At 51.1% G+C, this 26,791-nt stretch overlaps 3 protein-coding genes across 12 annotated transcripts; 1 reads left to right on the forward strand and 2 right to left on the reverse strand.

Moving 5' to 3' along the window:
* Positions 1-287: 287 nt before the first annotated feature.
* ATG9A (autophagy related 9A) lies at positions 288-9,841 on the reverse strand. 5 transcript variants are annotated; one of them, XM_037029356.1, is made up of 16 exons: positions 9,670-9,841; positions 8,646-8,700; positions 8,057-8,188; positions 7,892-7,935; positions 7,297-7,361; positions 6,362-6,523; positions 6,028-6,169; positions 5,040-5,788; positions 4,805-4,958; positions 4,522-4,701; positions 3,910-4,152; positions 3,534-3,712; positions 3,307-3,424; positions 2,021-2,243; positions 1,679-1,824; positions 288-1,387 (listed from the first exon to the last, which is right to left on the reverse strand). In XM_037029356.1, exons 3-16 carry the CDS (start codon positions 8,157-8,159, stop codon positions 1,382-1,384), a joined length of 2,514 nt encoding a protein of 837 aa, XP_036885251.1. In that variant the 5' UTR covers positions 8,160-8,188; positions 8,646-8,700; positions 9,670-9,841; the 3' UTR covers positions 288-1,381. The 5 variants fall into 5 exon arrangements, with proteins under 5 accessions (XP_036885251.1, XP_036885253.1, XP_036885252.1 ...); XM_037029358.1 differs by having other exon boundaries at positions 9,744-9,836; XM_037029357.1 differs by lacking the exon at positions 9,670-9,841 and adding an exon at positions 9,334-9,585.
* Positions 6,260-16,530, forward strand: ANKZF1 (ankyrin repeat and zinc finger peptidyl tRNA hydrolase 1). Of its 3 annotated transcripts, XM_037029362.1 has the most exons (13): positions 10,006-10,543; positions 11,542-11,654; positions 12,094-12,196; positions 12,314-12,492; positions 12,882-12,994; positions 13,085-13,232; positions 13,507-13,735; positions 13,928-14,077; positions 14,731-15,214; positions 15,374-15,485; positions 15,620-15,787; positions 15,912-15,997; positions 16,197-16,530. In XM_037029362.1, exons 1-13 carry the CDS (start codon positions 10,396-10,398, stop codon positions 16,321-16,323), a joined length of 2,160 nt encoding a protein of 719 aa, XP_036885257.1. In that variant the 5' UTR covers positions 10,006-10,395; the 3' UTR covers positions 16,324-16,530. The 3 variants fall into 3 exon arrangements, with proteins under 3 accessions (XP_036885259.1, XP_036885258.1, XP_036885257.1); XM_037029363.1 differs by lacking the exon at positions 15,912-15,997 and having other exon boundaries at positions 10,005-10,543; XM_037029364.1 differs by lacking the exons at positions 10,006-10,543; positions 11,542-11,654; positions 12,094-12,196 and adding an exon at positions 6,260-6,264 and having other exon boundaries at positions 12,388-12,492.
* Positions 14,704-26,764, reverse strand: GLB1L (galactosidase beta 1 like). 4 transcript variants are annotated; one of them, XM_037029367.1, is made up of 17 exons: positions 26,558-26,764; positions 25,043-25,150; positions 24,712-24,878; positions 24,305-24,455; positions 24,087-24,147; positions 19,838-19,932; positions 19,563-19,737; positions 19,418-19,476; positions 19,194-19,315; positions 19,045-19,085; positions 18,796-18,914; positions 18,412-18,486; positions 18,183-18,272; positions 17,934-18,047; positions 17,511-17,642; positions 17,063-17,278; positions 14,704-16,894 (listed from the first exon to the last, which is right to left on the reverse strand). In XM_037029367.1, the coding sequence occupies exons 2-17, from the start codon at positions 25,109-25,111 to the stop codon at positions 16,625-16,627; spliced, it is 1,956 nt and encodes a 651-aa protein (XP_036885262.1). In that variant the 5' UTR covers positions 25,112-25,150; positions 26,558-26,764; the 3' UTR covers positions 14,704-16,624. The 4 variants fall into 4 exon arrangements, with proteins under 4 accessions (XP_036885262.1, XP_036885260.1, XP_036885263.1 ...); XM_037029365.1 differs by having other exon boundaries at positions 25,043-25,162; XM_037029368.1 differs by lacking the exon at positions 26,558-26,764 and having other exon boundaries at positions 24,780-24,878; positions 25,043-25,133.
* Positions 26,765-26,791: the final 27 nt, after the last annotated feature.

Raw genomic sequence — 26,791 nt, forward strand, 5'->3', positions numbered from 1 at the left:
GTAAATGGTAAACATGGGGAAGGCAAACTAGATCTGCGGAGGCAACTTGGTCACATGCTCGGAGCGGGAAATCTGACCGGCAGTCAGGCTGGAGACTTTGACCTCCAAGGAGTCAGGGATCGAAAATGGCCCTTGCACTAAGCCAGCTACCTCAGTGTGCCCGAGCCACCACATGGGCCAACTTTCCTACAGGGCCCGTCCTGGTCCCAAGCCACTTAAAGGGATCACAGGCACTTCCTTCTTCTGGTTCCCAGTATTATAGCTGCGCGAAACAACAGAGCCACAACCTGGTCAAATTCCCTTCTTTATTAAGGGTTATCAAGCTGTACACGGTCCCGACCGTTTTCCGCTGTGAGTTCAGGAAGCTGTGAGCTCAGGAAGGGCAATTCACCGTTCACCCGCAGCAGACCAGAGCTCAGTGAAGGGTGGGGCGGAGGGTAAGAGCTGAGTCCCAGCATGCAATACGGCAGCCCAAAGCCTAGGGTGAGGCCATCCTGTCGCCCCTTCGTCCACCTCTAGGGGACAGCCAGAGGCAGGCCACAGCTCTTGCTGGGAGGTAGACAGACCAGGGCACACTCCAACCCTGTCCCCTGTGTAGGTGGGGGTGGGGGTACAATAAGCAGTAATGGGGCACAGGAAGGCCTCAGTCTCCCAGAGCCATGAGGCTCACACAGAGCCCCATCCGAAAAATTGGACAGGGCAGCAAAAAAATTTGTCCTACTCCTGCAATTTAGAAAACTTCCCTCTTAGTGTCAAAAGGTAGCATGAGAGGAGCTGGGAACTAGGACCTCTACGCCAACACAAATCAAAAGCTGAACAGAAGGGGAACAAGGGAACAGAACCAGAGCTAGCAGCACACATGCCAATGATGTGCAGGAAGGAGAGGGGTGAGCAGGCTGCAGCACTGGGAGAGAACTGGGGGTGAGGTAAGGGCCACAGCCTGAGCTGCTCATCTGTTCTGGGCCAGGAGAGGGAGGCCACAGAGGTTGGGGGTCCAGGCCCAACCCCCCCATTCCACAGTTGGCACAGGTTCTCCCTGCTTGGCAGCTTCTGTGGTGGGCAGTCCTCTGGAGATTTGCAGGGTTGGATGCAAAGGTGGCAGTACTGGGGCTGGGGACCAGTTTCTAGCACCACACTCTGAGCCATGGGGGTTCCTGGGGATGAGCTTGCGTCCTTTGTGCCCTGGTTCCTAGGCCCCCAGCTTCTCTCCTAGGGCTGTGGTAAGCCCAGTGTTGGCACCTCCCTTGGCCAGGCACGGACATACAAACACCACACGCGTGGAGCCAGGCAACACTCAGAGAAGCCCTCCATGGCAGGCGGAGGGGATGGCAGGGCAACAGAAGCCTCCATCCTGGGGCACAGGGACCCTTGTCAGCCTTGTCTATACCTGTGGAGAGAAAAGGGTTGGTAGTAGGGACAGTCTTCGGCAGTTTCCCCAACAGAAGCATGGAGATAAAGGAAAAGGAAACCTTGATTCTTGGGGAGGTAAGTGAAGGAAAAATCAAGCCCTGGATTTCAGAGCAGATAGGAAAGAAAGAGGAGTATACTTTGGAAGGGAGGGTGCATTATCTGTGCTTGAGAGGCCCACCTTCCTCTACGTGAGAAGCTTTGACCTCAGCCTGAAAGTTCCTACTTCTGGCATTTTCTGGCATTTGTTACCAGGCCCTGGAGCCCTTACCTTGTGCACCTGAGGGGGAAGCTCATCCTCTGAGCCCTCCTCTGGCACCGGCTCTGGGTGCCTTGATACTGACTGTCCATCTTCAGCCCACCCTCCAAGTGGCAGCCGGGAGAGGTGAGAGGGAGCCCTGGGCACTGTGCCAGGATCTAGAGACACAAATGAACATACTCTTAGAATGAATACAAACAGGAAGGAGGAGAAGGGTTCTGGGGCTGCCCCGGGTGATGGCAGGGAGGAGTTACTCTCCTTGGCCTGGTTCCTCTGACGTCTTTCTTTCCTGAGAGGCCCCCAAAGAACCACCCTTCCCTGAAGGTTGTGTCCTCCTGTATGCCCACTGGATACCTGTGATGCCCCCATAGCGTTTCTGGAAGCCCCCTTGCAGGGCAGTGGTCTCAGGTGCTCCAGGCCGGGGTGCAGCACAGGGATAGCTGGCAGAGCGGGGGATAGGTTGGGGGGCTCGGGCACCCTCTGCCCCCTCTTCAGGGGCACTCTCCCCACTCTCATCACTTTCCCGGCGGTGCCACACATGCCGCTCCGGTTCAGCCTGAGCCTGCTGCTTATGGAGCTGAGAAGTGGGGTGTTCATTATTTGGGAATAAAAATATATCTGTCTGAAACAGCTGCTTCCCACCACGGACCAGCCACTTCCTACTTATACCACCTCACCAAGCATCACTGACCCAGAGTACCTATTGTGCCAGTAGTGCTCACGTGTACATGATGTTTCATGGGTTAACTCCTTAGCAGACCCCTGCAACGAGCTGTTGCTTGCACAGGTCACAGTAGTACTCATTGTATGTAGTTATTTGATTCAAGAACAAACTGCACATCTAAGTGCTGTGCACTCTTTTAGGTGCTCGGTATATAGCAGGGAAAAACAGACAAAGATCCCAGGCCTTGTGGGGCCAATACATTGAGGAGGAAGGGAGGGGAAAGGAGAGACAATAAACAAATAAATAAGAAAAAAATACAATATGTCAGATGGCGCTAAATACTATGGAGGAAAATATAGCAGGGATATTCAGAAGTGTAAACAATGGGGGCTTTTACTTAAGGTGGCCAGAGATGGTTTCATGGAAAAGGTAAGTGCAGAAACCCAAATATGGAGGGAATCAGATGGTATTTCAGGGAAGGGGATCCTTGCAGGGGAAACCACAGTGTGTAAAGGCCCTGGATGAGAATAAGCTTGGCTAAAAGGCTAGTAAGAAGCTGTATGTTGGAATGGAAATTACGGAGCAAGTAAATGACAGACCAGGGATTTGAATATACATCTTGCTTCTCTATGTCTAAAACCCTCTATTTTCCCCCCGCCATAACAAGGACCCAGCTCTGTCCACTATTCCAGGGATCCCCAACCCCAGGGGCTGTGGACTGGTACCTTCTGTGACCTGTTAAGAACTGGGCCACACAGCAGGAAGTGAATGGCGTGCAACAGGTGAGCAAGCGAAGCTTCGCCTGCATCACCACCTGAGCTCTGCCTCCTGTCTACCACTCCTCCACCCCCATCTGTGGAAAAATTGTCTTCCATGAAACCGGTCCCTGGTGCCAAAAAGGTTGGGGACAGCTGCTCTATTCTATTTTCCAACTGCCACCTTGGTTCTATGGCCCCACCCCTTGCTGCCCACTCACCTGGTGCATATAGAGGGCGTGCAGGCTCATCTCAGTGGATGCGTATTCTGATAGCACCAGGCTCTGCAGCTGTCCTTCCCACACGCTGCTCCCGGAGCTGGCTGTCCTGGCATCTACCCTGTCCCTCCCACCAAAGACATACAGCAGTCAACAACATTTCTGAGACCCACACGAGTTGCTGGGTGCTGTACTGCCATGCCCTCCCATCTTGGCCCACCTCTACTCACCCAGAGCCTGTCATGGTACTGGCAGCCCGGCCTGTGGGAACCTGACCAGGTTGCAGAGGGGAGAAGGAGCGCAGGGCAGAGGCAACTTCAGCTCTGTGCCTGGAACCTTGGAGGTCTCTAGGCAGTGAGGGGCCCCGGCAGGATGAGCCAGCTACCACATTTGCAATAAGGCTCAGTGGCTATAAAAGAAAGGGGTGAGTAGAATTCTCAGGGCAGGAGGGAGACCTCTGGGCCCCCCACTATTCTGCATATCAGGACTCAATGGCACAGACTGAACAGACAGAAGGAAAACTACAGGGATGGGCCCTTCCACCCCATGCCTAGTCCTTGACTGGAGTCCACTCTGCCCATCCACTCCCAGTCCCCAGGAACATACCTCAGACTCAGATTGTAAAGACTGGATGGATGTAAAGAGGGCATTTTCAGGAAGAAGACCCCCTTGGGCAAGGCCTGCTCCGTCCCGCTGAACCTGTTCCTTGAGGAAACCCAGGAAGGCTGTGCTCTCACGTGGCGGCTGCCAGCCAGGGTTGGTGATGGCAAAGTGCATGAGTGACAACTCTGTCTTCCCATCCTCAGCTTGTTGGTACACGGAGGCCTCGGTCTGACCAGCAGATAACCACTGCACAAGGAAGGCTACAGTGAGGACGGGCCTCTCATGGGAACCCTTCGGTACTTTTTCTGCTGGGGAGAGGCCTTGCCCCTGGAGGACAGAGACAGCAATGCACTGCTCCACCCTGTCTGGGGGCCCCGGTGCCTACCCCCGGAGTGGCCACATGCTGGGCTAACTGCCTGGTTTGTGCTTTTCTCAAGGGAGCTTCTTGGCCAAGGGTTCAAGTTTAGGGCTAAAATCTAACCCAGGCTCCTGTTTATCAAGCAGTGTGTGCCCTGGTACAGGGCTGCCCTTTTGTGATGTGTGTCCCTTTTTGCAGTTCGCCAACACCACCTCTGGCCACCTGCCCCAGTGGGTGGGGAATTCCTCTCCTGGTACCTGGGGATGCCCATGCTGGCGAACATCCATCTGGGCGAAGGAGCAGGTATCTCCAACTCCAACGACCTCCACAGTGAAATTACGGAAGAAGTCTATAATCTCCAGGGCCCTCGGACGCAGGCAGAAGATGAGAATGAGGGGTGTTACAATGGGGCTCAGTAACTCCTCCAAGATGAACACCTGAAAGGGAAAAGACCAAGGTCACCACAGCAGGAACGACCCCAGCCCTCACCACCGAGCTCCCAGCCAGCTTCTAGCAGGCCCTAACTCCAGCTCCACTCACTGCCTTGTACTGGAAGAGCTGGGCAAACTCGTCCCGGGTCTGCGAGCGGTGGGCATTACCCTGCCAGTGGTCAGGCATGTAGTGGATGTGAGCGAGGATCACGCGGAGCAGCTGCTCGGGGCAGAACACCATGTGCTGGTCCGGGATAAAGGATCTATGGGATCGGGGTTATGGTTAGAGGTCAGCCTTGCCAGGGAATGCTAGTTGGCTTGCTCCCACCTGCTACCCTGCCCACCTGCACACGGTCACAGTGACCCCCAGGAGTGTAACAGTGGTGAGGACGTGCTCCACAGCTAACACATCTTCGTCGTAGATGGTGAGAGCAATAAGCACAGCCAGGATGGAACCAGCAAAGAAGGCACCATTCTTGGCCAGCAGTGTCAGCAGAGGTGACAAGAAGCAATTCATGTACTTGGAGGCAGGCTTGTAGCCACGGTTCAGGCGGGACTGCAGCTCATGCTCCAGCTCGTTGAAGTGGCGGAGGTAGCAGCGGCCATAGAGTGACCAGCAGCGTGCTCCCAGGGCCCCTGGCTCCCGCTTCAGCACCTCAGCGTAGCTGAAGAAGGCATAGAGGATCTGCCAAATGAGGATGAGGGGACACAGCAGGAAGTTGGCAATGCCAATCCACAGGATACGGTTGCTGAGGCGCTGGGCCAGCTCCAGCCGTTGCCCCCCACGCTTGTACTCAGCCTTGAGGCTCCATTCATTGAGAAAGAGAGAACCAGGTCCCCAGAAGAGGATCAGCTCGAAGTTGTACTTGAGGCCACGGGTGAAGAAGACAACTTCCCCGAGGCCGGGCAGGCGGAAGCGCAGGGGCAGGAGGGATTTGTTAACCAGAGCCACCATGTAGTTCTGGAAACGGAGGATACGGTGGTAGATGTCCAACTCTGTCAGCTCACGCTTGTGGATGCAGATCTGGTGCTCTTTCTGGGTCTGCACAATGCGGGCCTGCACTTCCTGCCACGTGCAGTATGGAAGGGCTGACTGTGGGGTGGGGAAGAGATGAGGTATGGAAGGTGGGGTAGTTGGCCAGACCCCTTGCCCTGCATTAGCTATGAGGGTCAGGTGTCCTATGCTTAGCTGAGTGGAGCCTTTAAGCAGACACTTCCTGACCTCCCAATGACGGCTGAAGATGCCTGATGCCTGGGAATATGCCCCACCCTTCCCAAGCTGCAGGAGATGGCCTAGGTCGTGGTGCTAACTGCCGAACTTCCCAGTCTCACCATGGGGATGCGCAAAGCATGCAGATAGAAGGAGTGGATCTCCCAGTAGCAGCAAATGTTATAGATGAACTTGATAAGCCGGTGGACCCAGAAGACACCAGCAATGACCAGGATGGTGATGAGGGAGCCATTTTCCTGAATCCTGGTGGAGGAAAGAAAGGGGAAACAGGTGCCCTTAAGGAGTCTTGGCAGACATACTGCTCTGCTGGAGGATTCAGTGAGGCTGAGCCTGAGTCTGTGTTCTAAGGAATGTGTTACTGCCTCACATTCCACTCCATTCCCCACCTGCTAGCAGAACTACAGGCTCTGATGCCCTCCGAACGGCGGCCCTTACCTGGCACTACAGACTTGAGCAGGCAAAAAGGCATCTGGCAGAGTGACCTTGACGGGCTCGGTAGGGTGTAGACTGTGGTTCACCATCTTGTTGGCAAATAGGATGTCATAGTCCACACAGCTGACCAGAAAGGTAGTGAAGGCAACCACAAAGAGGAACTGCCTGGGGAGTTGGGAAGAGAGTACAGCCCGAGAGTCAGAGAGGTACCAGTGAAATAAAGTAAGACAGCAGTCTCGAAGCAGCAGAACAGGATTACAGAACAGCCTCTGGGAAATGGAAGGGCTGGAGAACTCCCAGAGGGCTATCTCTACAGTTTAGCTCCACAAACAAGCTCCTATTTTTCTCTTCTTAGCCTCAGGCCCTACAGAATCAATCTGCTTCCCCCACCTCACAGTAATCTCTGCCACAGTTTATAGGACTCTTTAGAAAGTCTTGTGATTGTTATCTCTGGATTCCCAATCCGATTTCCTTTTCATTTGGTCCTTAGAAACCCTTGGGGGATATTGGGGAGGGAAGGGAGGGTTTCCCAACCCCTTCCTCTTTGGCAAGGCCAGAGGGCTCCTTCCTCTTAGAAGGCTCTCTGCCCAGCAGCAGGCCTGAGGCGCCGCAGCCAAGGCAGAACAGAGACACTTCTTTCAAGTGGGTGGCATCTCCGAATGAACCATGCCCATCACATTGGAGCTCTGAGGAAAGAATCGAGTCTGAGTTATCTTCACGGAAGAGACAGAACTTGGGAAAGTTTTCCTCATATGGAAGATAAAAAAAGGCGAGGTTGTAAATTTTGGTGCCATTCCCAATCCCTGAACTACAAAGGTCTGCTGAATATTGAGCCCAGGACTGAAATGCATTGGCAGGTAGGGCCAGGGCTGAGGTCAAGGAGAGGAAAGACTGAGATGTATTCCTTCACCAAATCGTCCACCCCTTTTTATACTTACATGAGCTCAAAGATCTCCCCGATGAGCATACAAGTGAAGCCATTCTTCTGGTGTAGATTATAAACGTGTAATTCTTAAGAAAAAGTGGTTGGTAGAGATAGCAATTAAGAGCACAGACTTTGGTGTTACATACCTAGGTTAAGTCCTAGCTCTGTGACTTTATGGCCATAAGACTTTGGCCAAGTACTTAATCTCTTTAAGCTTCAAGTCTGCAGTGGTGTGTTTGGAATAATAGCACTTTCCTCAAAGGATTATTAGGTCTAAGATAATGCATGTAAAGTATTCAACCCAGAGGTGACAAAAAAGAAAGAGTCAAAAGACATTGTTATGGTTATTAGAATCCCATCAAAATGGAGGATCACCCTTGGAGAGTTCCCTTATAAATTAACACCACAAAGTGAAAGGAACATAGCTCTTGGTAAATGTGGGCCATCACTATTTACGATGATCATTACTTCCTCATCTTCTTTTAGCCTCAAGAGTTCCATCCCTCTTCCAGGGATTGTAGTCAAACCCACCCAAATTTCCCAACAGGGGCCCGGCTTAGAGAGGGGCTAAAGGTCCCAGGGCTCCAACACAGAGACACAAAGGATATTCGAGAGAAGAAGAGGTCAAGGTTTTCGATGTGGTGCCAAGGTGCTGTGTGCACAAGAGCAGAGATGTCAGAGCCCTGAGGGAACACGAACCCCTTGTTCCCCCAGTGTTCCTCCACCAACTCTCCCCCGTGCCCCAGCTCTGGCTGTCATGGCCAAGAACTCACACTTGCTCCCCTCAGGGACGTGCACCAATGGGTCCTCCTCTCCTGGGGGTGAATCGCTGTAGGAGGCCTCCAGGCGCTGGTATTCAGTGTCAAACTGCGCCATCACCACCGCCCCCTATCCACCTTATCTACCTGCCAGGAACGGGGAAGAAAAGACACTGGGTCAGCCCCTAGCACTGCGCGTCCGCTGCCCTGCCTACTAAATCCAGAGTGAGAAAGAATCTTTGGTCTCCACTACCAGTCTCCTTGGCTCAAAGACAGAGGAGGAGGAGTAATGAAAGGAGAGCAGCAAGCTCAGGACTTTGGAGACCTTAACTGACCAATGAGGTCAGTCATTCCTAGAGCCTTTGCACTTGATCTTAGCCAAAAAGCTGAGAAGCAATTCTTTCCCAGATCCTTTACTGAGTGTCTGTTGGGGCCTCACTGGCCTGAAGCCAGACTCTACCCCTTTGGGTGGGGGCTGTTTCATCTTCTATTGGTGGAGAGAAGCAGCCCTCCACCTGCCTTCCTGGAGAACCTGGTCTCCCAAGAAACTGGAAGTCTGGAAGCACTTTGTAAACAAAAGTTTGAAATAAGCACATGGCCTTACCAGCTCCATGGACAGTGTCTGCTCCACTCCAGCCCTTGATGCCCTGGCTCTGCAGCTGCCAGAAGAGGAGGTGTCAGGCCCCAGAGTAAAGAATGGGGACAGAAAAAACCCCAACCTTCCCAGGCACCCACCCACACCTCCTCCCCAACTAAGAGGAGGCCAAACATGGGGTAGGGGGGCATCGTTCCAATCTAGGGTTATGCATTTCTCCTCTGGTGGTACTAGTAGTACACACGGCCACTCATTCAACTCAGGGAGAGGCTTACTGAAAAGCTGTGAAGACTGAGTCAGTACAGGTCTGGGGTGGGAAGGCCCCTCTGAACTGTTTCTCCACTGCTTCACCTCCGCCTCAGAAATTAGGCCAACAGGGTCCACCAAGCCCCAAACCGAAAACCCAAGGTGAGAGTCACTTCCGAAGAGGCCCCTTCTGGTCGACCCCTTCCCCTGCTTCCCTAGCACCGAAGGCCCAGCAGGCGGGCACAGCTCCTGGATGCGAAGGCACGGGTCCAGGGCAAACCGTGTGTTCCGTAAGTCCACGGAGCCAGGCATGGTCTAGGTGGCACTCACCCAGTCCTGGAGCCCTGGAGCCCTGGAGCTCGGCCCAGCCTGACCCCGGTGGGATTCCCCGGGTTAGCGAGAAAGCCGGGTCCAAAGCAGCTGACCAAACCCCTCGGAGCTCACCACTCACCGGGGCGACGTGAACCCAGGGCCCATGGAACCCCGGCCGGCTCCGCCTGGTCTCAAGGCTTGCTGCAGATGTTGGAGGAAGAAGCCACTTCGACAGCCGCCCCCCAGGTGGGCTGGGTTGCTCCCCCACACCCAGCAGCCTCTACCCGAGCCCAGGGCGCCCCCGGGTCGCCCGTCACCAGGCCAAGGGCTCGGTCCCCTACAGCGGACAACCTTGCGCGCGGGCCCACTGCCCGGGCGCGCCCCCGCCGGCGCGCCCCCGCTATCAAAACATTCCGGCTGCGCGCCTGCGCCCCGCCCGCGGCGCCCCTATCCCCGTTACCCGCCGCGAGCTCACTTAGGTCTCCGCGGACACCCTTGGTCAGGTCGGCCCGAGCCCTGAGGTAACCAGTAACCAGTCTCGCGCTTCACCTCAGGAATCGTGACCCGGGTGATTCCAGGGACTCCGACGGTCCGTTGGACTCGACCTGATCCCAAGAGCTAGGCCCGGCGTCTGCCACTCACTGTCACCGCAGCCAGTCAGCCCAATGAGCACGGGGGGTGGAGACACAACGGGCAATTATTGGTCTCGGGGGCGGGACTAAGGGCTCGAGGCGGGTCTTGAGTCGCCAGAGGACCAATGGGAAGCTCGACGTGGGGCGGGGCCCACGTGTTGGCGCTACCATTTGTCCTCTTCGCTGCTCCGTAGTGACGAGATTGCTCTGCTGTTGCAGCAACCCGGGCTTGGAACTGGGGCTTCTGCGGGGCCGCTCAGCTGCTGGGGACCTGTGGTGCAACCTCTGAGGGCGGGGAGGAATACACGCGGAATAGTCTTTGCTGGAGCTGATCGCACGGTTAACGAAGAGCGGTCGACTAGGAACCTCAGTGATTTTATCTCTATTGAACTCGATTTGAAAGCTGGTTGATCCCTCATGTCACTCTTGAGTGGTCTGAGGCTGGGGGTTTGAGAAAGCGGGCTGAGGTCACGTATCTTTCCGTACCTGGGTGAGGGCTTAGGTGCCTTGCGGCGCGGTGCAGACCGTGGGAGGCGGGGGGAGGTCTGTTTTTTTCCTTATGCTCAGCCATGTCGCCGGCTCCAGCTGCAGCCCAGGCTCCTATGTCGATCTCCCTGTTTGATCTCAGCGTGGACGCTCCGGTCCTTCAGGGCCTGAGCCTGGTGAGACACCCTCCGGGGGAGACTCTGGCCCAGGCTCTGCGGACTTCCTGTCCAGGTATCCGGGAAGATTTGGGGTGGACCCACGAAGAACATGGCTCTTTGCAGTTTATTTTGCTCCTCCAGAGAATACATTGTTTGGTATTCCTGGCTTAGGAGCTCTTGTTGATATCTCTTTCCACGGGATAAAATTATCTTAAATTCACTCAATCTCTACGTTGTTTTTAGCACAGGCCCCTGAATTATCGCCAAACAAGTCTCATGCCATTGCTTATGTTTTATCTTATTAACACCACTGCCTGCAAAAACACTTCAAAATTCCTAGGTATTTTTCCAAAATTCCTAGATATAATCCAAGTTTACCTGGATTCCAATCAAATCATTCCTTCATGCTGAATATGAAACAACATATTTGATTTTGTACAATTTCAGTTTGTCTCTGGCTATGTTTTTTTTTTTTAAAGATTTTATTTATTTATTTATTTTTAGAGGGGAAGGAGAGAGGGAGAGAAACATCAATGTATGGTTGCCTTTTGTGCATCCCCTGCTGGTAGTTAGCCTGCAAGGAACTGGTTTGCAACCCAGGCATGTGCCCTGACTGGGAATCGAACCTCCATCGTCTGGTTCGCAGGCCCGCGCTCAATCCACTGAGCTACGCCAGCCAGGGCTCTGGCTATGTTTTTTTTAACCTTTTTAAAAAACAAACTGCACACTGTAATTGGAAATGTAAGCTAAAAAAAATGGCATTGGGGGAAGTGATTTTTGCACAATTAAAAAATAACCTCACCAAAATTTATGTTCTGCAAGATTATCTAAATCTCTTTGATTAATTTAAATACAATGCTTGACTTATAGTCATGTTGCACATATTTTTTCAGAAACATATTTATTGTATAAAGTGATTTTAGTACCATTTATGTCATGATTACTAGACTGTAAATTCCTTGAAGGCAAGGATATGCCATCTCTTCATTTTATATTCTCCTTTGCTTTATATATTAGACACTTATATATTTGGGCTCCCTTTCCACCTGTAATTACCCTTCCCTTATTTAGGTTCAGAGGAGAGACCAAGCCCAGAAAGAAAACCACTCCAGGGTCCTCTGGATATTTCAGGGAAGTTACTTTGCTCAACCTGTGACCAGACCTTCCAGAACCACCAGGAACAGGTAAAAGCTGCCAGGTACAGAACTAAAGGGTGGAAACAAGTAAAATGGTGGGTAGGGAGAGGTAGGTATTTGATACATCTTTAATGAATAAAGATCCACTTTTTCAAAAGGTCCTCACCCCAAGGATAGGTTTATTGATTTTGGAGAGAGAGGAAGGGAGAGAGAGAGAGAAACATCGAGTGGTTGCCTCCTGTACGTGCCTCAGCTGGGTATGGAACTCTCAGCCTAGGTAGGTGCCCTGACCAGGAATCGAACTCACAGTGGAACAATGCTCCAACCAACTGAGCCACCTGGCTGGGGCTAAAGGTCCATGTTTTGAATAAGGCAATTGGTGTTACCTCGTCGTACTTCCTGGTGTTCTGTTACTGGTCTTGGGTAGCATAAAAGGCTAGGCTGGGGCATATTTTCATATTCTGCTTCCCTCATTGATTCCTACCAGAGGGAACATTATAAGCTTGACTGGCATCGGTTTAACCTAAAGCAGCGTCTCAAGAACAGGCCTCTTCTGTCTGCCCTGGACTTTGAAAAGCAGAGCTCCGCAGGTGATGGCTGGTGGGAGACCTCTGTGGGAATAGGACATGGGGGTGGAAGAAGACCCTGTTTAGGAGCTGTGGAAAGTTGAAAGTTGGAGCACCGAACTTGGATGTCTTATGTTTCAGGAGATCTTTCCAGCATCTCAGGATCAGAAGACTCAGACTCAGCCAGTGAGGAGGACTTGCAGATACTACATGAGGAGAAGCCTGATCGATCCCGAGGCTTCCGCTCCCATCGGGTTCTTTTCCAAAATGCCCAGGGCCAGTTTCTTTACACCTATCGCTGTGTCCTAGGCCCTCGCCAGGCAAGTGGCAGCACAGGTTGTATGGTTAATTCCAGCTTTTGGTACACTCAGCCTAGAGTTTTGCTTAGCTTGGTCCATTTCTCACTTCCCCTCCTTCCTGTTGGGTGTGAGTGTTGTGCTTGACATCACAGTCTTGGATTGAGCGGCCTGAATCTTGGAAGGGTCAAGTGTAATGGAAATAAGTTTGGGAACAGACCAAGCTGGGTTTAGATTATGGTTCTACCACTTGATCTTGACTACATCTACAAGCCTCCTTATTTGTAAAGTAGAGACAAGCCGCAGGGTGGTTGTATTAAAAGAGATGTTGTTTTTGAAACAGTTAGCACTGGTGCTTGGTTTCTTACTGCCAGTTGCTGTAACAGATGTTTGTCCTGCTCTTCTGTTGTCAGGTGCCCCCGGAGGAGCCAGAACTGCTGCTACAGAACCTGCGAAGTGGGCGTCCCAGACACTGCGTGGTGCTCATGGCTGCGGCTGGGCACTTCGCTGGTGCCATTTACCAAGGGTGAGAGGGTGCTGGGTGGGGTTATGGATGGAGTGATGCTGTTCTTCTGGGAGTACCAGGTTTCCAATACTGAGTCTTTGTTGTCTGCAGAAGAGAAGTGGTGGCACACAAGACCTTTCACCGCTACACGGTTCGGGCCAAGCGTGGCACAGCCCAAGGACTTCGTGACGCCCGGGGTGGGGCCTGCCGCTCTGCTGGAGCCAACCTGAGGCGCTACAATGAAGCCACACTATATAAGGTAAGTTAGGCATCTAAGATCTGGTGGTCCACTAATGCACATTTTCAATTCATTAAATGTTACAATAAAAAGGTTGAACCTTGTAACTCCCAGTCTTTGTTATTTCTGGGTAGACAAAGGTAGAGTAGGATGGATCCCCAGGAATCTTGGTCCTTTCCTCCTCCTTTCTGTGTTAATTTCTACCTTTTACTTCCTATACATGGGGCCATTTTTTGGTTGGAGATTTAAAAATAACAAGTGAAAAAATACAGGACTGAGTTACTCTGTTCTCTAGGACGTTCGTGACCTGCTGGCAGAGCCAGGCTGGGCTAAGGCGCTGGGGGAGGCTGGGACAATATTGCTGCGTGCCCCCCGCTCTGGCCGGTCCTTGTTCTTCGGAGGCCAAGGGGCACCCCTGCAACGGGGGGATCCCCGGCTTTGGGATATCCCCCTCGCTACCCGCAGACCCACCTTCAAAGAACTACAGCGTGTACTCCATAAGCTGACCACCTTGCACATCCACGGTGAGCCTTTGATCCTGACCCCCAGACTCCCTAGACCTTCCTGTACCTTCTAACCCAAACCTCGGGCTCTCATTTCTGCATCCAGATGACTTCCTAGCTCTCGAACTGCAGCCCAATCACATCTTCATTGAGAAAGACCTGGGCTGGCTTCTCCTCAGCTAAACTGGAGCAACATCTTTTGTTTTATGGCAGGAGAAGACCCCCGGGAGACAGTCAGGTTGGACTCACCTCAGACACACTGGAAGACAATGAGAGAGAGGAAGAAGGCTATCAAGGAAGAACACAAGGTCCCCAGCGACGAAAATGAGACACTAGGGCAGAACGAGGACTCTCCCCAACAGGGTTTGAACACCATCTGTCAACTCTCAAGTCTCTATCTGGGTGTCTGTCCTGGAAATGCAATAGCAAATCCCTTGCTCTCACTTTCCCGTTCACAGATGAGCCTTTCCCAATATTCACGCGGGTCTGATTATAGTATGGGGTATAGGGTAGAACAGTGAGACATATTACTGAGACGTGTTTAGTGACCTTTCCAAATCTCCTGTTACTGATTTTGTTCCTCGATATATTACTAGTACTCAGAAAAGTCTTAACATGAAGTTGATCTTCTAGCCCTTGGATTGTAGGCCTCATTGGATACCAAGCAGTGCTTCCCTGGCTGCGCTCTTGGCCTGCAAAGCTGTCACTGCTCCTGTGCTTTCCTCTGTGTGCACCACCCCAAGGCTGCTCATGGGCGAGTGTAGGGACTTTTGTCACTGCCTAGCCTGGCTCCTTCTGGACTTGCCCTCATTTGGGCTGAGACCCTCATTTCATGTGACACTAATGGATTTAGGTCTTGATGTACTACTTTATCTTGGCTGACAATACAAATAATTTTATTTCAAGGTGATCGGTATTATCTCTTTATGTACATTCTTATGCATCTGGGGCAGCCCCTACCCTTCCACCCTCTGCTTTTTCTTCAGATGGATGTGACATGTCAAGTTTTTCCCTAGGTTCGGGGTCAGAAGGAGAAGATGGTTTCCAGGTAGAGCTGGAGCTAGTAGAGTCGACAGTTGGGACCCTGGATCTCCGTGAGTATGAAATATTGCCCAAGCGAAGGAGGAGAAAAAGGAATAAGAGGGAGAAAAGCCGAGATCTGGAGACTGGGGCAAATATGACTCTCCCCCAGCAACCTCGAGAAGAGGTCTTCTTACAGCCAGCCAAGGCACATGTAGTCCCTTTGGAGCCTTCCCCGGATGAGGCCAAGGTCCCTGGTCACTCAGAGCTCTGGGACATGCTTCTCGCTGCTTGCCGAGCTGGAGATGTTGGGATGCTGCAAAGCTGGCTAGCTGCTAGCCCCATTGACCCTGAAGTTCTGTCTCTGCTCAATGCCCCCTTGGGCTCCAGTGGCTTCACCCTCCTGCATGCAGCAGCCGCAGCTGGGAGAGGTTCAGTGGTTCGCCTGCTGCTGGAGGCAGGTGCTGACCCCACCGTTCAGTAAGTACGGGTCCCCACGCTGAGCCCTTCATATAGAGAAGATGATCTGAGGGCTAATGTTGGTGTTGGCTACTTGACAATATTTTCCTTGGTCTTGTTATGGGGTGTTGGCAGATGCACGAGGCAAGCTGAACCCGTTTGGGGTGTTTTCACACCTAGGGACTCCCGGACCCGGCCACCATATACCGTTGCAGCTGACAAATCAACACGGAATGAGTTCCGAAGGTTTATGGAGAAGAATCCAGATGCTTATGATTACAGCAAGGCTCAGGTCAGCTGGGAAAGGAAGCAGCAGCAGAGTGGGAAGGCATCATAGATCCTGGCTGAATCTTTTCTACTTTCTTACTGTTTTACGAAGGGTAGTTTGGATAGGCCTTACCTCATACTTTCTCGGAAATCCTCCAGGTGCCAGGGCCACTGACACCAGAAATGGAGGCACGGCAGGCTACGCGGAAAAGGGAGCAGAAGGCAGCCCGGCGACAACGGGAGGAGCAGCAGCGGAAGCAGCGGGAGCAGGAGGAGCGGGAGCAGGAAGAGCAGCGGCGATTTGCCTCTCTCAGCGACAGGGAGAAGGTGCGGTGGAGGTTCTCTCTTCCACAGTGAGACTTCCTTCCAGTGTGCAGCTGTCACTTGTAGGGGACTCTGTCCACCCTTGGAGGTTTGTCCTTAACGCAACTTCTCCCCTCTTCCCCCTTAGAGAGCTCTGGCTGCTGAGCGCCGACTAGCTGCCCAGTTGGGAGCCCCTGCCCCCCAGATCTCTGACTCTGCCATCGCCAATGTCCAGTATGTCGAGAGGCGGGAGTGATGGGTGGACCATAATGTTGGGGCGAGTTGAATGAGTGCCTCCATAGAGAGGTTGTTGAGGGGATTTCGGAAGTTCTTTGAACCTTTGGAGTGAAAACAGAAATGGCAAGAGGGACAGAGAACTTGGACTGGAAAGTTCCTGGGGTACCTGTCCACCCGTTTTTCTTCCTCTGTTCAGACGCTGCTGCAGCTGTGGGACATCCCTCCAAGGCCTCATTCCCTTTCACTACCTTGACTTCTCCTTCTGCTCCACACGCTGCCTGCAGGATCATCGCTGCCGCCAGGCCGGGAAGCCCTCTTCCTGACCTCTCATGGCTCCACCTGGGGTCAGCTCTAGACCCTGAGAGGGCACATTCACACTGGTCCTAGGTTTCCTCTTCCCTGAGAAACCAGAGTATTTGGAAGATTAGGGTGAGAGACACTCAGGAACCAGGGCAAAGATGGCCACGTAGGTGTGTGGAGCTGGTACTGTCTCTGGAACTTTAATTACAATAAAGTTTTTGGTAAGGGAACTGCACTTGTTCAGTTCTTGTGGCCTTTGATTCTTTGTGGGCACTGTGGCCAGTGCCAAGGAATCCATGTCCCAGGTGCAGGGTTACCTTTCTTTCAGTGCCCACTTAACTCCATTGGTTCGGGGGCACTTTGTGTGTCATCTGAGAGGGAATAGACATACGTCCTATGCAAGGTGCTATTGAGGATAGGACTATCCAGGAACTGGATTTGGGGTTGGGGAGGCACGTTTTCTAGCTCCAGCAATGTGATTTTGTTGAGCGCTCCTTTAGGAAACAGCAGGGGTCTTGGCACATAGAGGGTCTGTTGTGGCCCCCTCTTTGTCCAGTACCGGCCCAAGTTAAACCCATTGATCCAGACTTGGCCCTGCGGGGAGGGAGGAGAGAGGGAAATAAACAGGCAGTTCTCAAAGTGGTAGAATCACCCCCCTTTTGGGTTTATAATCTGAGGAATAATTTCTGATACCCCTTCCATGATTTCCCTGACTTACCACCCCCGACCCTGACCTGCCCCCCCACCCCCCAATGGCAATACCTTGGTCCATCCAGGTAGAAAGAGAAATGTGTCTCCACCTGAGTCTAAAACTTGAAATGTTGTAGAGTAGAAGGTGGGGCCGGAGGGAACTTGAGGATGCAAGCTTTTTGGCAATTGGAGGGGAAACCACCACTTTACAAGTTTATCGATTTTCAGAGGGAACATCAGCCACTGGGTAAGGATCATTTGCCCCAGAACTGGTGGCTCTAATAGGCCCTGTGAAGAAGGCAAATGAAAATTCAGCACTCAGTAACCTCTAAGGCGAAAGGTTCCCTAATCAAGCCCTGAGAGGCGACTAGTAGCCATGTCCACACCCCTACAAGACACTACACTTTGCTAAGGATGTAAGGATGTGGCTCTTCCTTTTATCTTCCATCAGGCCCCTCTCTTTCCAAGGGAGTGTGGTCATAAGGATATGGGGGAGAAGGGATGGACAAAGCTAGCTCACCTTGAAGTCACTGTGGTTAGACCCGAAACTGAGTCTCCCCATGTTCTCCAGCAAGACATCCAGCTTGGCCCCCATCTTCCCCATCAAAAATAGTTTGTGCTTTGTGTTTCGTTCCAGAACACCCTGAAACACCTGTAGATAAAGAGATCTATGAGGGGAAGGGCTCAGCATCTAGCTCCCAGCCACCAAATAGGAAGCCACATTAGCACACTTGTTTGGAGGGCAAAGAGAATGTAGCCCATCTGTCAATTACCCATCCGTTCTGGAACTCACCCTCAGTCAACTCTTGTCTCAGCTTATCCCTGGACCCCCTGCAAATGTGGGCAGGCAGTGGGAAAAGGTAGACAGGGGAACTTCAGGCTTAAAGGTGCTTGGGAGAAAAGGAAAGTGGGCCTCACAGGTAGCCTGGAATTAGGTGCATACCCCATCCACCATCACGTAGGCACGGTCATGGACTCCATTGTTCGGCACCCAGAATTGTGTTGGCTCAAGAACAGTGTGGCTTAGATAGGTCCGGTACAACATGAAGCCAAGGTCCTGGGTGTGGAAGATGACAACTTAAGATAAACTGATGAAAATTATACCGTGGGGAAGACGTGGAACTCGGGGAACCTTTGGCTATAGCTGTTGAGGAAAGTTGCCTTACCTACCAGATGTGGAATTATGCCTTACCTGCTTGACAGCCTCAAAGGTCATTGGCAAAACTGCATGGATGGGCCCTTGGGGGCATAGGAGGTGCAGAAAATCCAGCAAATATCCATCCTATTAGAATAAGGGGACGGCAAAAAAAAAGAATAAGGGGGCAGTATCAGAATAAAAGGAAGGTTTCAGAATAGGGAGCAGACAGGATAAAGGGCTACTTAGAGAATTGGACAGAATCAAGAGATGGAGAGGAGCTTACCAGGTACAGGGTCAAAGGTCCAAGCATCATCTTACGGCTGGGGGGAGGTAAAGGTCCCAAGGGAATTTCCTGAAACTGAGCCCAAATTCAGAAGTCATAGAAAAACCATACAACTCCTATTTCAAGACCCTAGCACAGGTTCTTAACCTGGAGTGCAGGGAAGGGCTTCAGGGGCCACAAAGATCCTGTAATTTTGCACATACTGGTGTGTATCTTCCCAGGGAGTCCCATTTGGGCAAGTGAGAAATGCTTCTGTGGGGTGCTCACAGGGCTCTGTGGCCAGACAACCACAAGTGATTCCTGGGAACCCTTTATGAACAATTTAGGCGCTCTCTTCCCCCAAATTAATAAAAGCCTTTAGGGCTTAATGAAGTGGTAGGGCACCTGGCTGATGACATTTCGAAGAGCAAAAAGCTTAGGTGTGGCGTCCCCTGCTTCAGATATGGGTGCATCATAGTCATAGCTGGTAGTAATCGGAAGGAAGCGTCCCTTCTCATCAGCACCTGTCGCCATCAGAGGGGGGCAGCTGTGGCCATATCCAGCTTTCTTCTAGATATCCTAATCCACCCAGCCTTCAGATTCGAATTCCTTGCTACGTCCCTGCTTTCCACCCCTCCCACCATCTGGACTCACCATTCCAGTATCCAAAGTTGGTACCTCCATGAAACATGTACCTGAAGTGGGAGAAGGTGGAGGGAAAGGCGCAAGCTGAGCCATGGAATCTCAACTTTCATCCCCAGCACCCAGTTCCAGATTCATGGTGACCCAGTGTCTGCAGTTACATGTTCACACTGGCTCCCAACTTCAGCATGTTCTCTAGTCCTTCGGTTACCGCTCTAACGGACCGCATGGAGTGATTCTGGCCCCAGTAATCCAGCCAGCCAGTGTAGTACTCAGAGTTCACCTAGTGGGAAGTGAAAGGAGCCATGAGCAAGATGGGGAACTGTACTCAACCCATTCCGAACCCCGACTCTTGCCTTAACTGCCCTCCCTTCTGGCTTCTCACCAATGGCCCGTGGGGTTCATATACCCTCTGCAGGGCAAACATTTGGGTCATGTTTTCAGCTGCAGAAAGGAGGCACAGGTGAAAAAGACATCACGGAAGAGGTGCCCCTTCCCCAGACTCCACTCCTAACCCCTGCTCAGGAGACCTGGGCCAAAATCTACAGTGGTATAGAGTCCCTCCAGAGAGCCACATCTGAGTCCTTCAGGCCCATCTGTGGTGAAGAGCAAGATCTTCTCCCCCAGCAGTGCACGCAGGAGCCCAGCCAGGTGCCTCATGTAGCTGAAGTCGCAGGCGCTATAGCTTCCGTATTCATTCTCCACCTGCCAGGAGAAAGGAAGAGCGGAGCTCAGCCGTGAGGTGGAGAAGGTTTGGCACCCCTGGCACCTCCTTCCCCTTGCCTGGTCAACTGTCTACTTGTACCTGAATGCTAATGATGTTGCCCCCATTGTGGTAGAGCCATGGATATATCTTGGGCAGCAAGACCTTGAACCAGGAGTCCACTGCGGCAAGGAAATCTAAAGGAAGGAGCAGTGCTCTGCTCATTAGGGCACCACCACCTCCACAATGCCCACCCCAGCACTGATGCTAGCGGCTTCATTCGGGGCTGCCTGAACTCTGGGCGAAGTCTGCGTCCCACTGTCCACAGCTGAACGTGGGAAGCAGTGACTCTTGTGAGAAGCAGTTCTCAACCCGAAGCTCTTATACATCTGCGTGGCTAGAAAGTTTGAGCACAGGCAAACTTGAAGCAGTGTTTCTTGTACATTTATTTTTTAACTGTAAGAAAAACGTTAAACACGTTGGCATGGAGCTACTGAGATCAGTGCCCACTTGAGATTGCTATGACGTAGCACAGGAATTCACAGAAGTGTAAGATGTCTGACCTGCGCCTCAATGTAACCCGACAATCCAGGGAACCTAAGTCATCAATTGAATGATCATTGTATTAGCTATCACGCCTTAAATTCTCAGCTGCTATTGTGATTTTTGTTGATTCCTCCTCATAGTCTTCCTGAGTGTTATTACCTTTGCCTGACACTTTCTCCTCACCCTCCTCTACCTAGCCAACTCCATCTCAGTCTTCAGGTCTTACCTTCTATTTCACTTCCTCAAGAAAGCCTTCAGTATCCCAGATTAGGGGAGATCCCCGTTACGCGCTCTCCTGTCACCCCATATTCCTCTTTCAAGCACATAACCAAGTGTAGTTAAGCACGTATTTCTATCACTGGGTCCTGTTGCTCCCCCGCTACTGAGCCGGAGCTTTGTCAGGTTCATTTGCTCGGTTCCTATCATTGAGGACAGTGCCCGCAGATCGCAGGTTCTCGAAGGCAGACGTGATGAAAGATATTTTGGAGGATATTTTTGTATTCTTAAAAGATGTAGCCCTGGCTGGTGTAGCTCAGTGGATTGAGTGCTGGCCTGTGAACCACGGGGTCACTGGTTTGATTCCCAGTCAGGGCACATGACTGGGTTGTGGGCCAGGTCCCTGGTGTGGAGCACGCAAGAGGCAACCACACAATGATGTTTCTCTCCCTCTCTTTCTCCCTCCCTTCCCCTCTGCCTAAAAATAAAATAAATAAAATAAAAAATATTTAATTCCTTTAGATTTTGTGTGTTCTGTATAAAGGAGACCCAGGTTTTATTGCCTTCTTTAATCCAAGCATACATTAAATTTCATTCAACAAATATTTATGGGTGGTGACCAAGCACCAAGCACTGTTCTAAGGGTTAGGGACATTGAATAGAACAAAATAGACAAAAATCTTTGCCTTTGCGGAATTTCCTTTCCAGTGAGGGGAGCAGATAATAAATGAAGAGGTAAAATATACAGTGGGTTAATGCCAAGGAGAAAAAGTAAAGCAGAGAAGGACAATGTAAAATGGTGCAGTGGGAGAGCTCAGATTTTAAAGGGTGGCCCAGGAAAGGCCTCCTGGCGAAGGCGATCTGCCAGAAGCCCCAGTGGGTGTGAAGAACAGCACTGAGGCCAGTGTGAACCATGAGAAGAGCAGGTGTCAGGGAGGTGACTGGGCCACCCGGGTAGGACCTAGTTGACCATCTGAAGGAATCTACGGTTCATATTTGGAATGAGATGAGAACCTGTTGGAGACGTTTAAGCAGAGGAATGACATGATCCGATATACAGTTAAACATATTTTAACAGGATCCCGCTGGTTGCTGTATTGAGAATAGACTACATGGGGGAAGGGCAAAGAAGGGAAATCATTTAGGAAGCTATTAAAATAATCCATCTGAGAGACGTGGTTTGAACCACGGTGGTGGCAGTGGAGATGGTAAGAAATAGTTGAATTCAATATATTTTGAGGGTAAAGCTGACAGAATTTTCTGATGGATTAAATGTGGGGTGTGAGAGAAAGAAAGGCATGAAAAATTATACCATAATTCCTGAATAAGAGTTCAAGTTGGAATTCTGATAAGAATCAGTTTCCAACTGATAAGTTGGAAAACAGATTTGCCATTAACTGAGACAGAACTGTCTCGGTTAAACGACTCCAACTGTCGGAATCGCTGGTTTGGAAGGCAATAACAAGAGTTTAGTTGTATCATTACAAGTTTTAGATCTGCGAATGCAGAAGTCAAGCAGGCAGTTGGATATATGTATTTGGAGGCCAAAGGAAGGTCCTGGAGATGACATACTTCAGAGTCATGAGCTATAAGATGGAATTCAAAGGCATGCGATGGATGAGATCATCCAGGCCATGAACACAGAAAAGAGAAGCATCCAAGTGCTGAGTCCTGAAACACTCAAGCATTTAGCAAAGACTGAGTAGTGGCCAGAAAGACGGTAGGGAGGGAGGCAAAGACGAGAACTGTGGCACCGTGGAAGCTGAGAGGGAAACGTATTTCAGGGGAGAGTGATCGGCTGTGCTGAGTGCTGCTGACTGGCCGAGGAGGATGAGGCCTGAGAAATCACCATGGAGTTAACAATAAAAAGGTCACTGGTTTTCTTGAGAAAAACAGATTGCATGTTGCTGTTTTTTCACTACTTTCTCTTTTTAAGTGTATTTCACAGTCAGTTGAGTTTGGGAAATGCCTTAAGGAGCATAAAGCTCTCCAGTGCCCTGAAAAGTAGTACAGCCCCTGGAGAGTCCTCAGCAGATACAAAGTGGTACTGGAGAGATCTTTCTAAAGACAAAATTAATCCCTTGCTCTAATGACTTCCCATCTGCACCTGAAACAAAATCCAAACTTCCTGAACTATTAGGCACCTCAGAGTTTAATTCTAAGTTCATCTTTTCCTTCTCTACACTCTTTCCCCAGGTGATGGCTCAGCACCCATAAATTTAAGTGCCATCTTTAGCTGGCACTTATTCCAAAATTTAACGCAGACCTCCGCCTAAGATCCACACTCACATAGCCTATTACTTACTTTAATAACCTCACTTGAGTTGGAAATGATAAAAACTGAACTATTTTCTCCCCCCCAAAGTTGTTCCTTTGCCGCTCCTTGTCCTCTCTATCCCCTCCCAGTCAGTAAATAGCAGCGCCATCGTGACTGGCCAGAAACTGCGTTCCTTTCTCTCCAGACCCTACTAACACTCTCCCCATCCCCACCCTTCCCGTTCAAATCAAGAAGTCCCGGTGATGTTATCTCCAATCTATATCCCAGTTCTGCTCTCTCCTCCCCATTTCCGCCGCCGCCGCCACCCTAGTGTGGGAGCCACTGTCTCCTCAACTATAGGCACAGTCTCCGAGTTGGTTTCTTCACCATCACTCTTACTCCCCCTCCCTCAATCCACCCTCCACACCCAGGCTGAGGTCACGTGAAAACAAATCCAATCATGTCACATCTCTGGTTACACACTTCCAATGACTCCACTATGCTGAGAATAAAATGCAAACTCCTTACAATGGCCTACAAGATCCTGCACCAACAATCACCATCTATCTCTGCTTTCACACCATACCACTCTCTTCCTTACCACTCTGCTCAAGCCATGCTGGCCTCAACCATGCCCTGTTCTTTCCCATCTCTGGGCCTCAGAACATCCTGTCCCCTCTATCTGGTTGTTCTCCCCACTCTTCATACGACCAGAGCTTTTCCTTGTCTCTGGTCAACAGAATGTCATCTTTTCAGGGAAGTATCTCCTGGCCTCTTTACCTAAAAGAGGCCCTCTGTATTATTCACTATCTCAACTCCTTATCTATTTTCTTGTGTGGTATTTCTAAAACTTGCAATATTACAGGTTTGAGTTCCTTTAAAAATCTGTTTCTTCCACTAAACTAGAAGTCCCGCTGCACAGGGGCTGGGTCTGTCTGGTTGCTCAGTTTCTAGCATTCTGCTGGGTATGAAAGAAGCGATGTGATCTCCAGTTTGAGGACAGTCTCTTGTGTTTGGGGCACCCAAGTGACCCATTTGTCATTGTTGTCTGCTTCTTTCTGTGTTACAATTTTTTTAATTATTTATTTTTAGAGAGAGGGGAAGGGAGGAAAGGGAAAGAAACATCAATGCAAGAGATATATCAATCGGTTGTCTCTCGCCCCCAAGTGGAGACCTGGACTGACTGCAATCCTGGCATGTGCCCCAACTAGGAATGGAAGCAGCAACCTTTCTTTCATTCAGCTCACAGGTGGGTGGGTGCTCAATCCAGTGAGTCACACCAGCCTCGAACCAGACTCTGGTTATGTGTTAAATTTTTCTGTCTCGACTTACCTGGATCTGAGGTCCTCAGACGAATGTTAGGTTTACGAAGCAGCCAGGATGGGAGACCCCCCTGAGACAAACATAAAGACAACAAAGCAGCTTGTGGGTTTTGTTGTCTGAGAAGTTAAATATTGTACTGAAAGTGGCCCTAGAGGATGGGCAGAAGGCACTAGCCCAGGGACCCCATCTGGATGGCTTTGGTTCTATCCCTTCTCCGACTAACTCACCATCTCCCACTCCGCACAGATGTAAGGTCCTGGTCTCAGTATGACCAACAGGTTCGCTAAAGATGCCTCATTCAGAAATGCAAGGAGATCCCGGCTGCCATTAAAGTTATAGACCCCAGGCTCTGGCTCATGGTAGTTCCAGGGCACATAACTGAGAAAGGAAGAGGTTAACAGGGCCCAAGGCGGGCATGGGGAGATGCCGGGGAGGCATAAGGGCTCCTGGCCTTGCAGGAAATCTCCAGGAAAAAGCTGTGGGAAGGAGGTACCGGCCCACCCTTCCCCACCCTCTGCCTGGAAATCCTGGAACTCTACCCCTCATCATACCCAGCCAGTGTTCCTGTCCCAACCCCCTTTTTAAGAGGGTGGTAGGAAGAGTAAATTCCACCCCTCTCCTGAGCTCTTCTTACAACTGTATGGTGTTGAGGCCGCTCATTTTCATTTTGAAAAGCCGGTCTGCCCAAAGCACCCGAGGTACCCGAAAGTAGTGAAGGCTGCCAGACACGTAGCGGAACGGGGCCCCATCCAGGAGGAATCTATCATGATCCCAATCCACTACGAACGACCGACTGTCTGCCTGCAAAGGGAGAGACAGTGCACAGTAGAGGTCTGGAGGGAGTGGGGTGCGGCGGTGGGACAGGTGGGGGTTGGGGTGCCGGCCGCTGCTCTGCTCAGTGTTTTGTTATTTTTCGCTTTCTCTCCTACGCCTCACCGCAAACTAGTTCAATCCTCTCATCTTACCTGGGGCAGCAGTAGCGTCACGGACAGCAGCAGCAAGGAGGGAAGACAGAGCGGCTTTTTGGGAGCCATGGCGCTTAGACGGCGGTCCAACTGTCACGTGGCGGATTCCTGGGAGGAAACCTCAGTGAGCAAAAAGGGGCGGAGACCACCTCAAGCTGCCAAGCAGTTAGCTAGCCTGGTTCTGTCTCCGGCTACTCTACTAGTTTGTAAAATCCTCTACATCTTGAACCAGTTTTATCAGCGTCACCTGGGAGCTTGTTAGAACTGCAGAGTCTCAGGTCCTACCTCAGACTTACAGAACCAGAATTTGTATTTTAACCAGATTCCAGGTGATCACAAGCACGTTCAAGATTAAGAAGCAGCCCTGGCTGGTGTAGCTCAGTGGATTGAGTGCAGGCCTGCGAACCAAAGTATCGTGGTTCAATTCCGAGTCAGGGCACATGTCTGGGTTGCAGGCCAGTTCCCAGCAGGGGACACAGGAGAGGCAACCATACATTGATATTTCTCTCCCTCTCTCCTTCCCTTCCCCTCTAAAAGATAAATAAATAAAATCTTTAAAAAAAAGATTAAGAAGCAGTGCTCTACTAAACTCCCCAGAGGTTGGGGGTGTCTTGTCCATCTTGAATCCTCAGCCTCTAGCACTGAGCCCACTCATGGCAGATGTGTGGGCCCAAATCTAGATGACTGTCAGAACCAGGGGGGCTAAGACAGGGTCAGAACCAAGGGAATCTGTAGGAAGATCATCCCAACCCTGTGTAAGGGAGGCAGTGGGGAGGCAGGTTGCAAAATGGATCTTTTATCCTGGAGAGGCCTATTTCAAACACCACCCAGGATATTCCATCTTCTTTGGATATCTACTCCTTTCCAATTTATCCATGCCCGCCCGGTCAAAGAGATGTCAAGGACAGCAGCTTGGTGCCAAGGCTTAGGAATTTGTGAATTTCTATTAGTCCTGCCTTCACAGTCCCAAGTGTGGGATGTGAGGACCAGGGTAATATTAAAAGTAATAATAATAATAATAACAACAACAATAATAATTCTGCCTGGCACTTATCGAGGGCTATGCATCAGCTATTTTGCCAGGCACTTCACATATCATTTAGTCTTCAAACAACTCCATAAGGTAGATAATTATCATTTGCTTTTTACAGATGAGGAAATTGAGGGACAGCAACATTAAGTACCCTGTCCAAAGTCACATAACTGGTAGAGGTGGAATTTGAACTAGGCAGTCTGGCCTCATGGTTCATGCACTTAACCTTAGGTACTAGTCTATTTTATAAATAGTAAAAGTTGAGGTTAAATTTGTTCGAGGTCACACACCTAATAGGCTTTATGAAACGACCAGATTTAGAGCCTCGTCTGGTTCAAGAGCCTCAACTCTTAATCAGTGAGACTAGGGTAGTGGGATATAGGCCGAGCCCCCAGGGTTGTGCAGATCAGAGCTCCAGGAATACAGGTGGCCTCCACCCACTCTTGGGCTACCCGGCGCGCCGGAGGTACGACGCCTCCTACCTCCGGCATTGGGAAATGGAGGTCCTGGGGGCCTCGGGCCGGCCCGGCTTTGCTCCCCCTTGGCCTAGGTGCTTGCGTCCTGACCCCTACTGAAGGCCAGGTGTAGAACCTTCACTCAGGTCCCCGAACCCGTCCTCCCGCAGACCTAAGCCGTCCACTGGTCAGCTCTGCGCCCCCACATCGCCCGGATGCCCGGCGGTTGCTAGGATACCGCGGGCTGTTACGCAGGCGCGG

Source organism: Sturnira hondurensis, unplaced genomic scaffold (assembly GCF_014824575.4).
Source record: "Sturnira hondurensis isolate 20B ecotype Veracruz unplaced genomic scaffold, ASM1482457v3 Scaffold0020237, whole genome shotgun sequence".
In the NCBI taxonomy this organism is placed as follows: domain Eukaryota; kingdom Metazoa; phylum Chordata; class Mammalia; order Chiroptera; family Phyllostomidae; genus Sturnira; species Sturnira hondurensis.

Bases quoted from the DNA above. Each gene is read 5' to 3' on its own strand.
- ATG9A (XM_037029356.1), bottom strand. From the start codon at position 8,159: ATGGCGCAGTTTGACACTGAATACCAGCGCCTGGAGGCCTCCTACAGC. The intron at 5,789-6,027 runs GTGAGACTGGGA...CCCACCCCACAG, and splicing joins ATGCTTTGCGCATCCCCATG to TCAGCCCTTCCATACTGCAC. The intron at 4,959-5,039 runs GTGGGCAGGGTA...CCGATCCCATAG, and splicing joins GTCACTGTGACCGTGTGCAG to ATCCTTTATCCCGGACCAGC.
- ANKZF1 (XM_037029362.1), top strand. From the start codon at position 10,396: ATGTCGCCGGCTCCAGCTGCAGCCCAGGCTCCTATGTCGATCTCCCTG. The intron at 12,995-13,084 runs GTGAGAGGGTGC...TGTTGTCTGCAG, and splicing joins GCTGGTGCCATTTACCAAGG to AAGAGAAGTGGTGGCACACA. The intron at 15,215-15,373 runs GTAAGTACGGGT...TTTCACACCTAG, and splicing joins GGTGCTGACCCCACCGTTCA to GGACTCCCGGACCCGGCCAC.
- GLB1L (XM_037029367.1), bottom strand. From the start codon at position 25,111: ATGGCTCCCAAAAAGCCGCTCTGTCTTCCCTCCTTGCTGCTGCTGTCC. The intron at 18,915-19,044 runs GTGAGTCCAGAT...TGATGGCGACAG, and splicing joins CAACTTTGGATACTGGAATG to GTGCTGATGAGAAGGGACGC. The intron at 18,048-18,182 runs GTAAGGCATAAT...TTCCACACCCAG, and splicing joins CCTTTGAGGCTGTCAAGCAG to GACCTTGGCTTCATGTTGTA.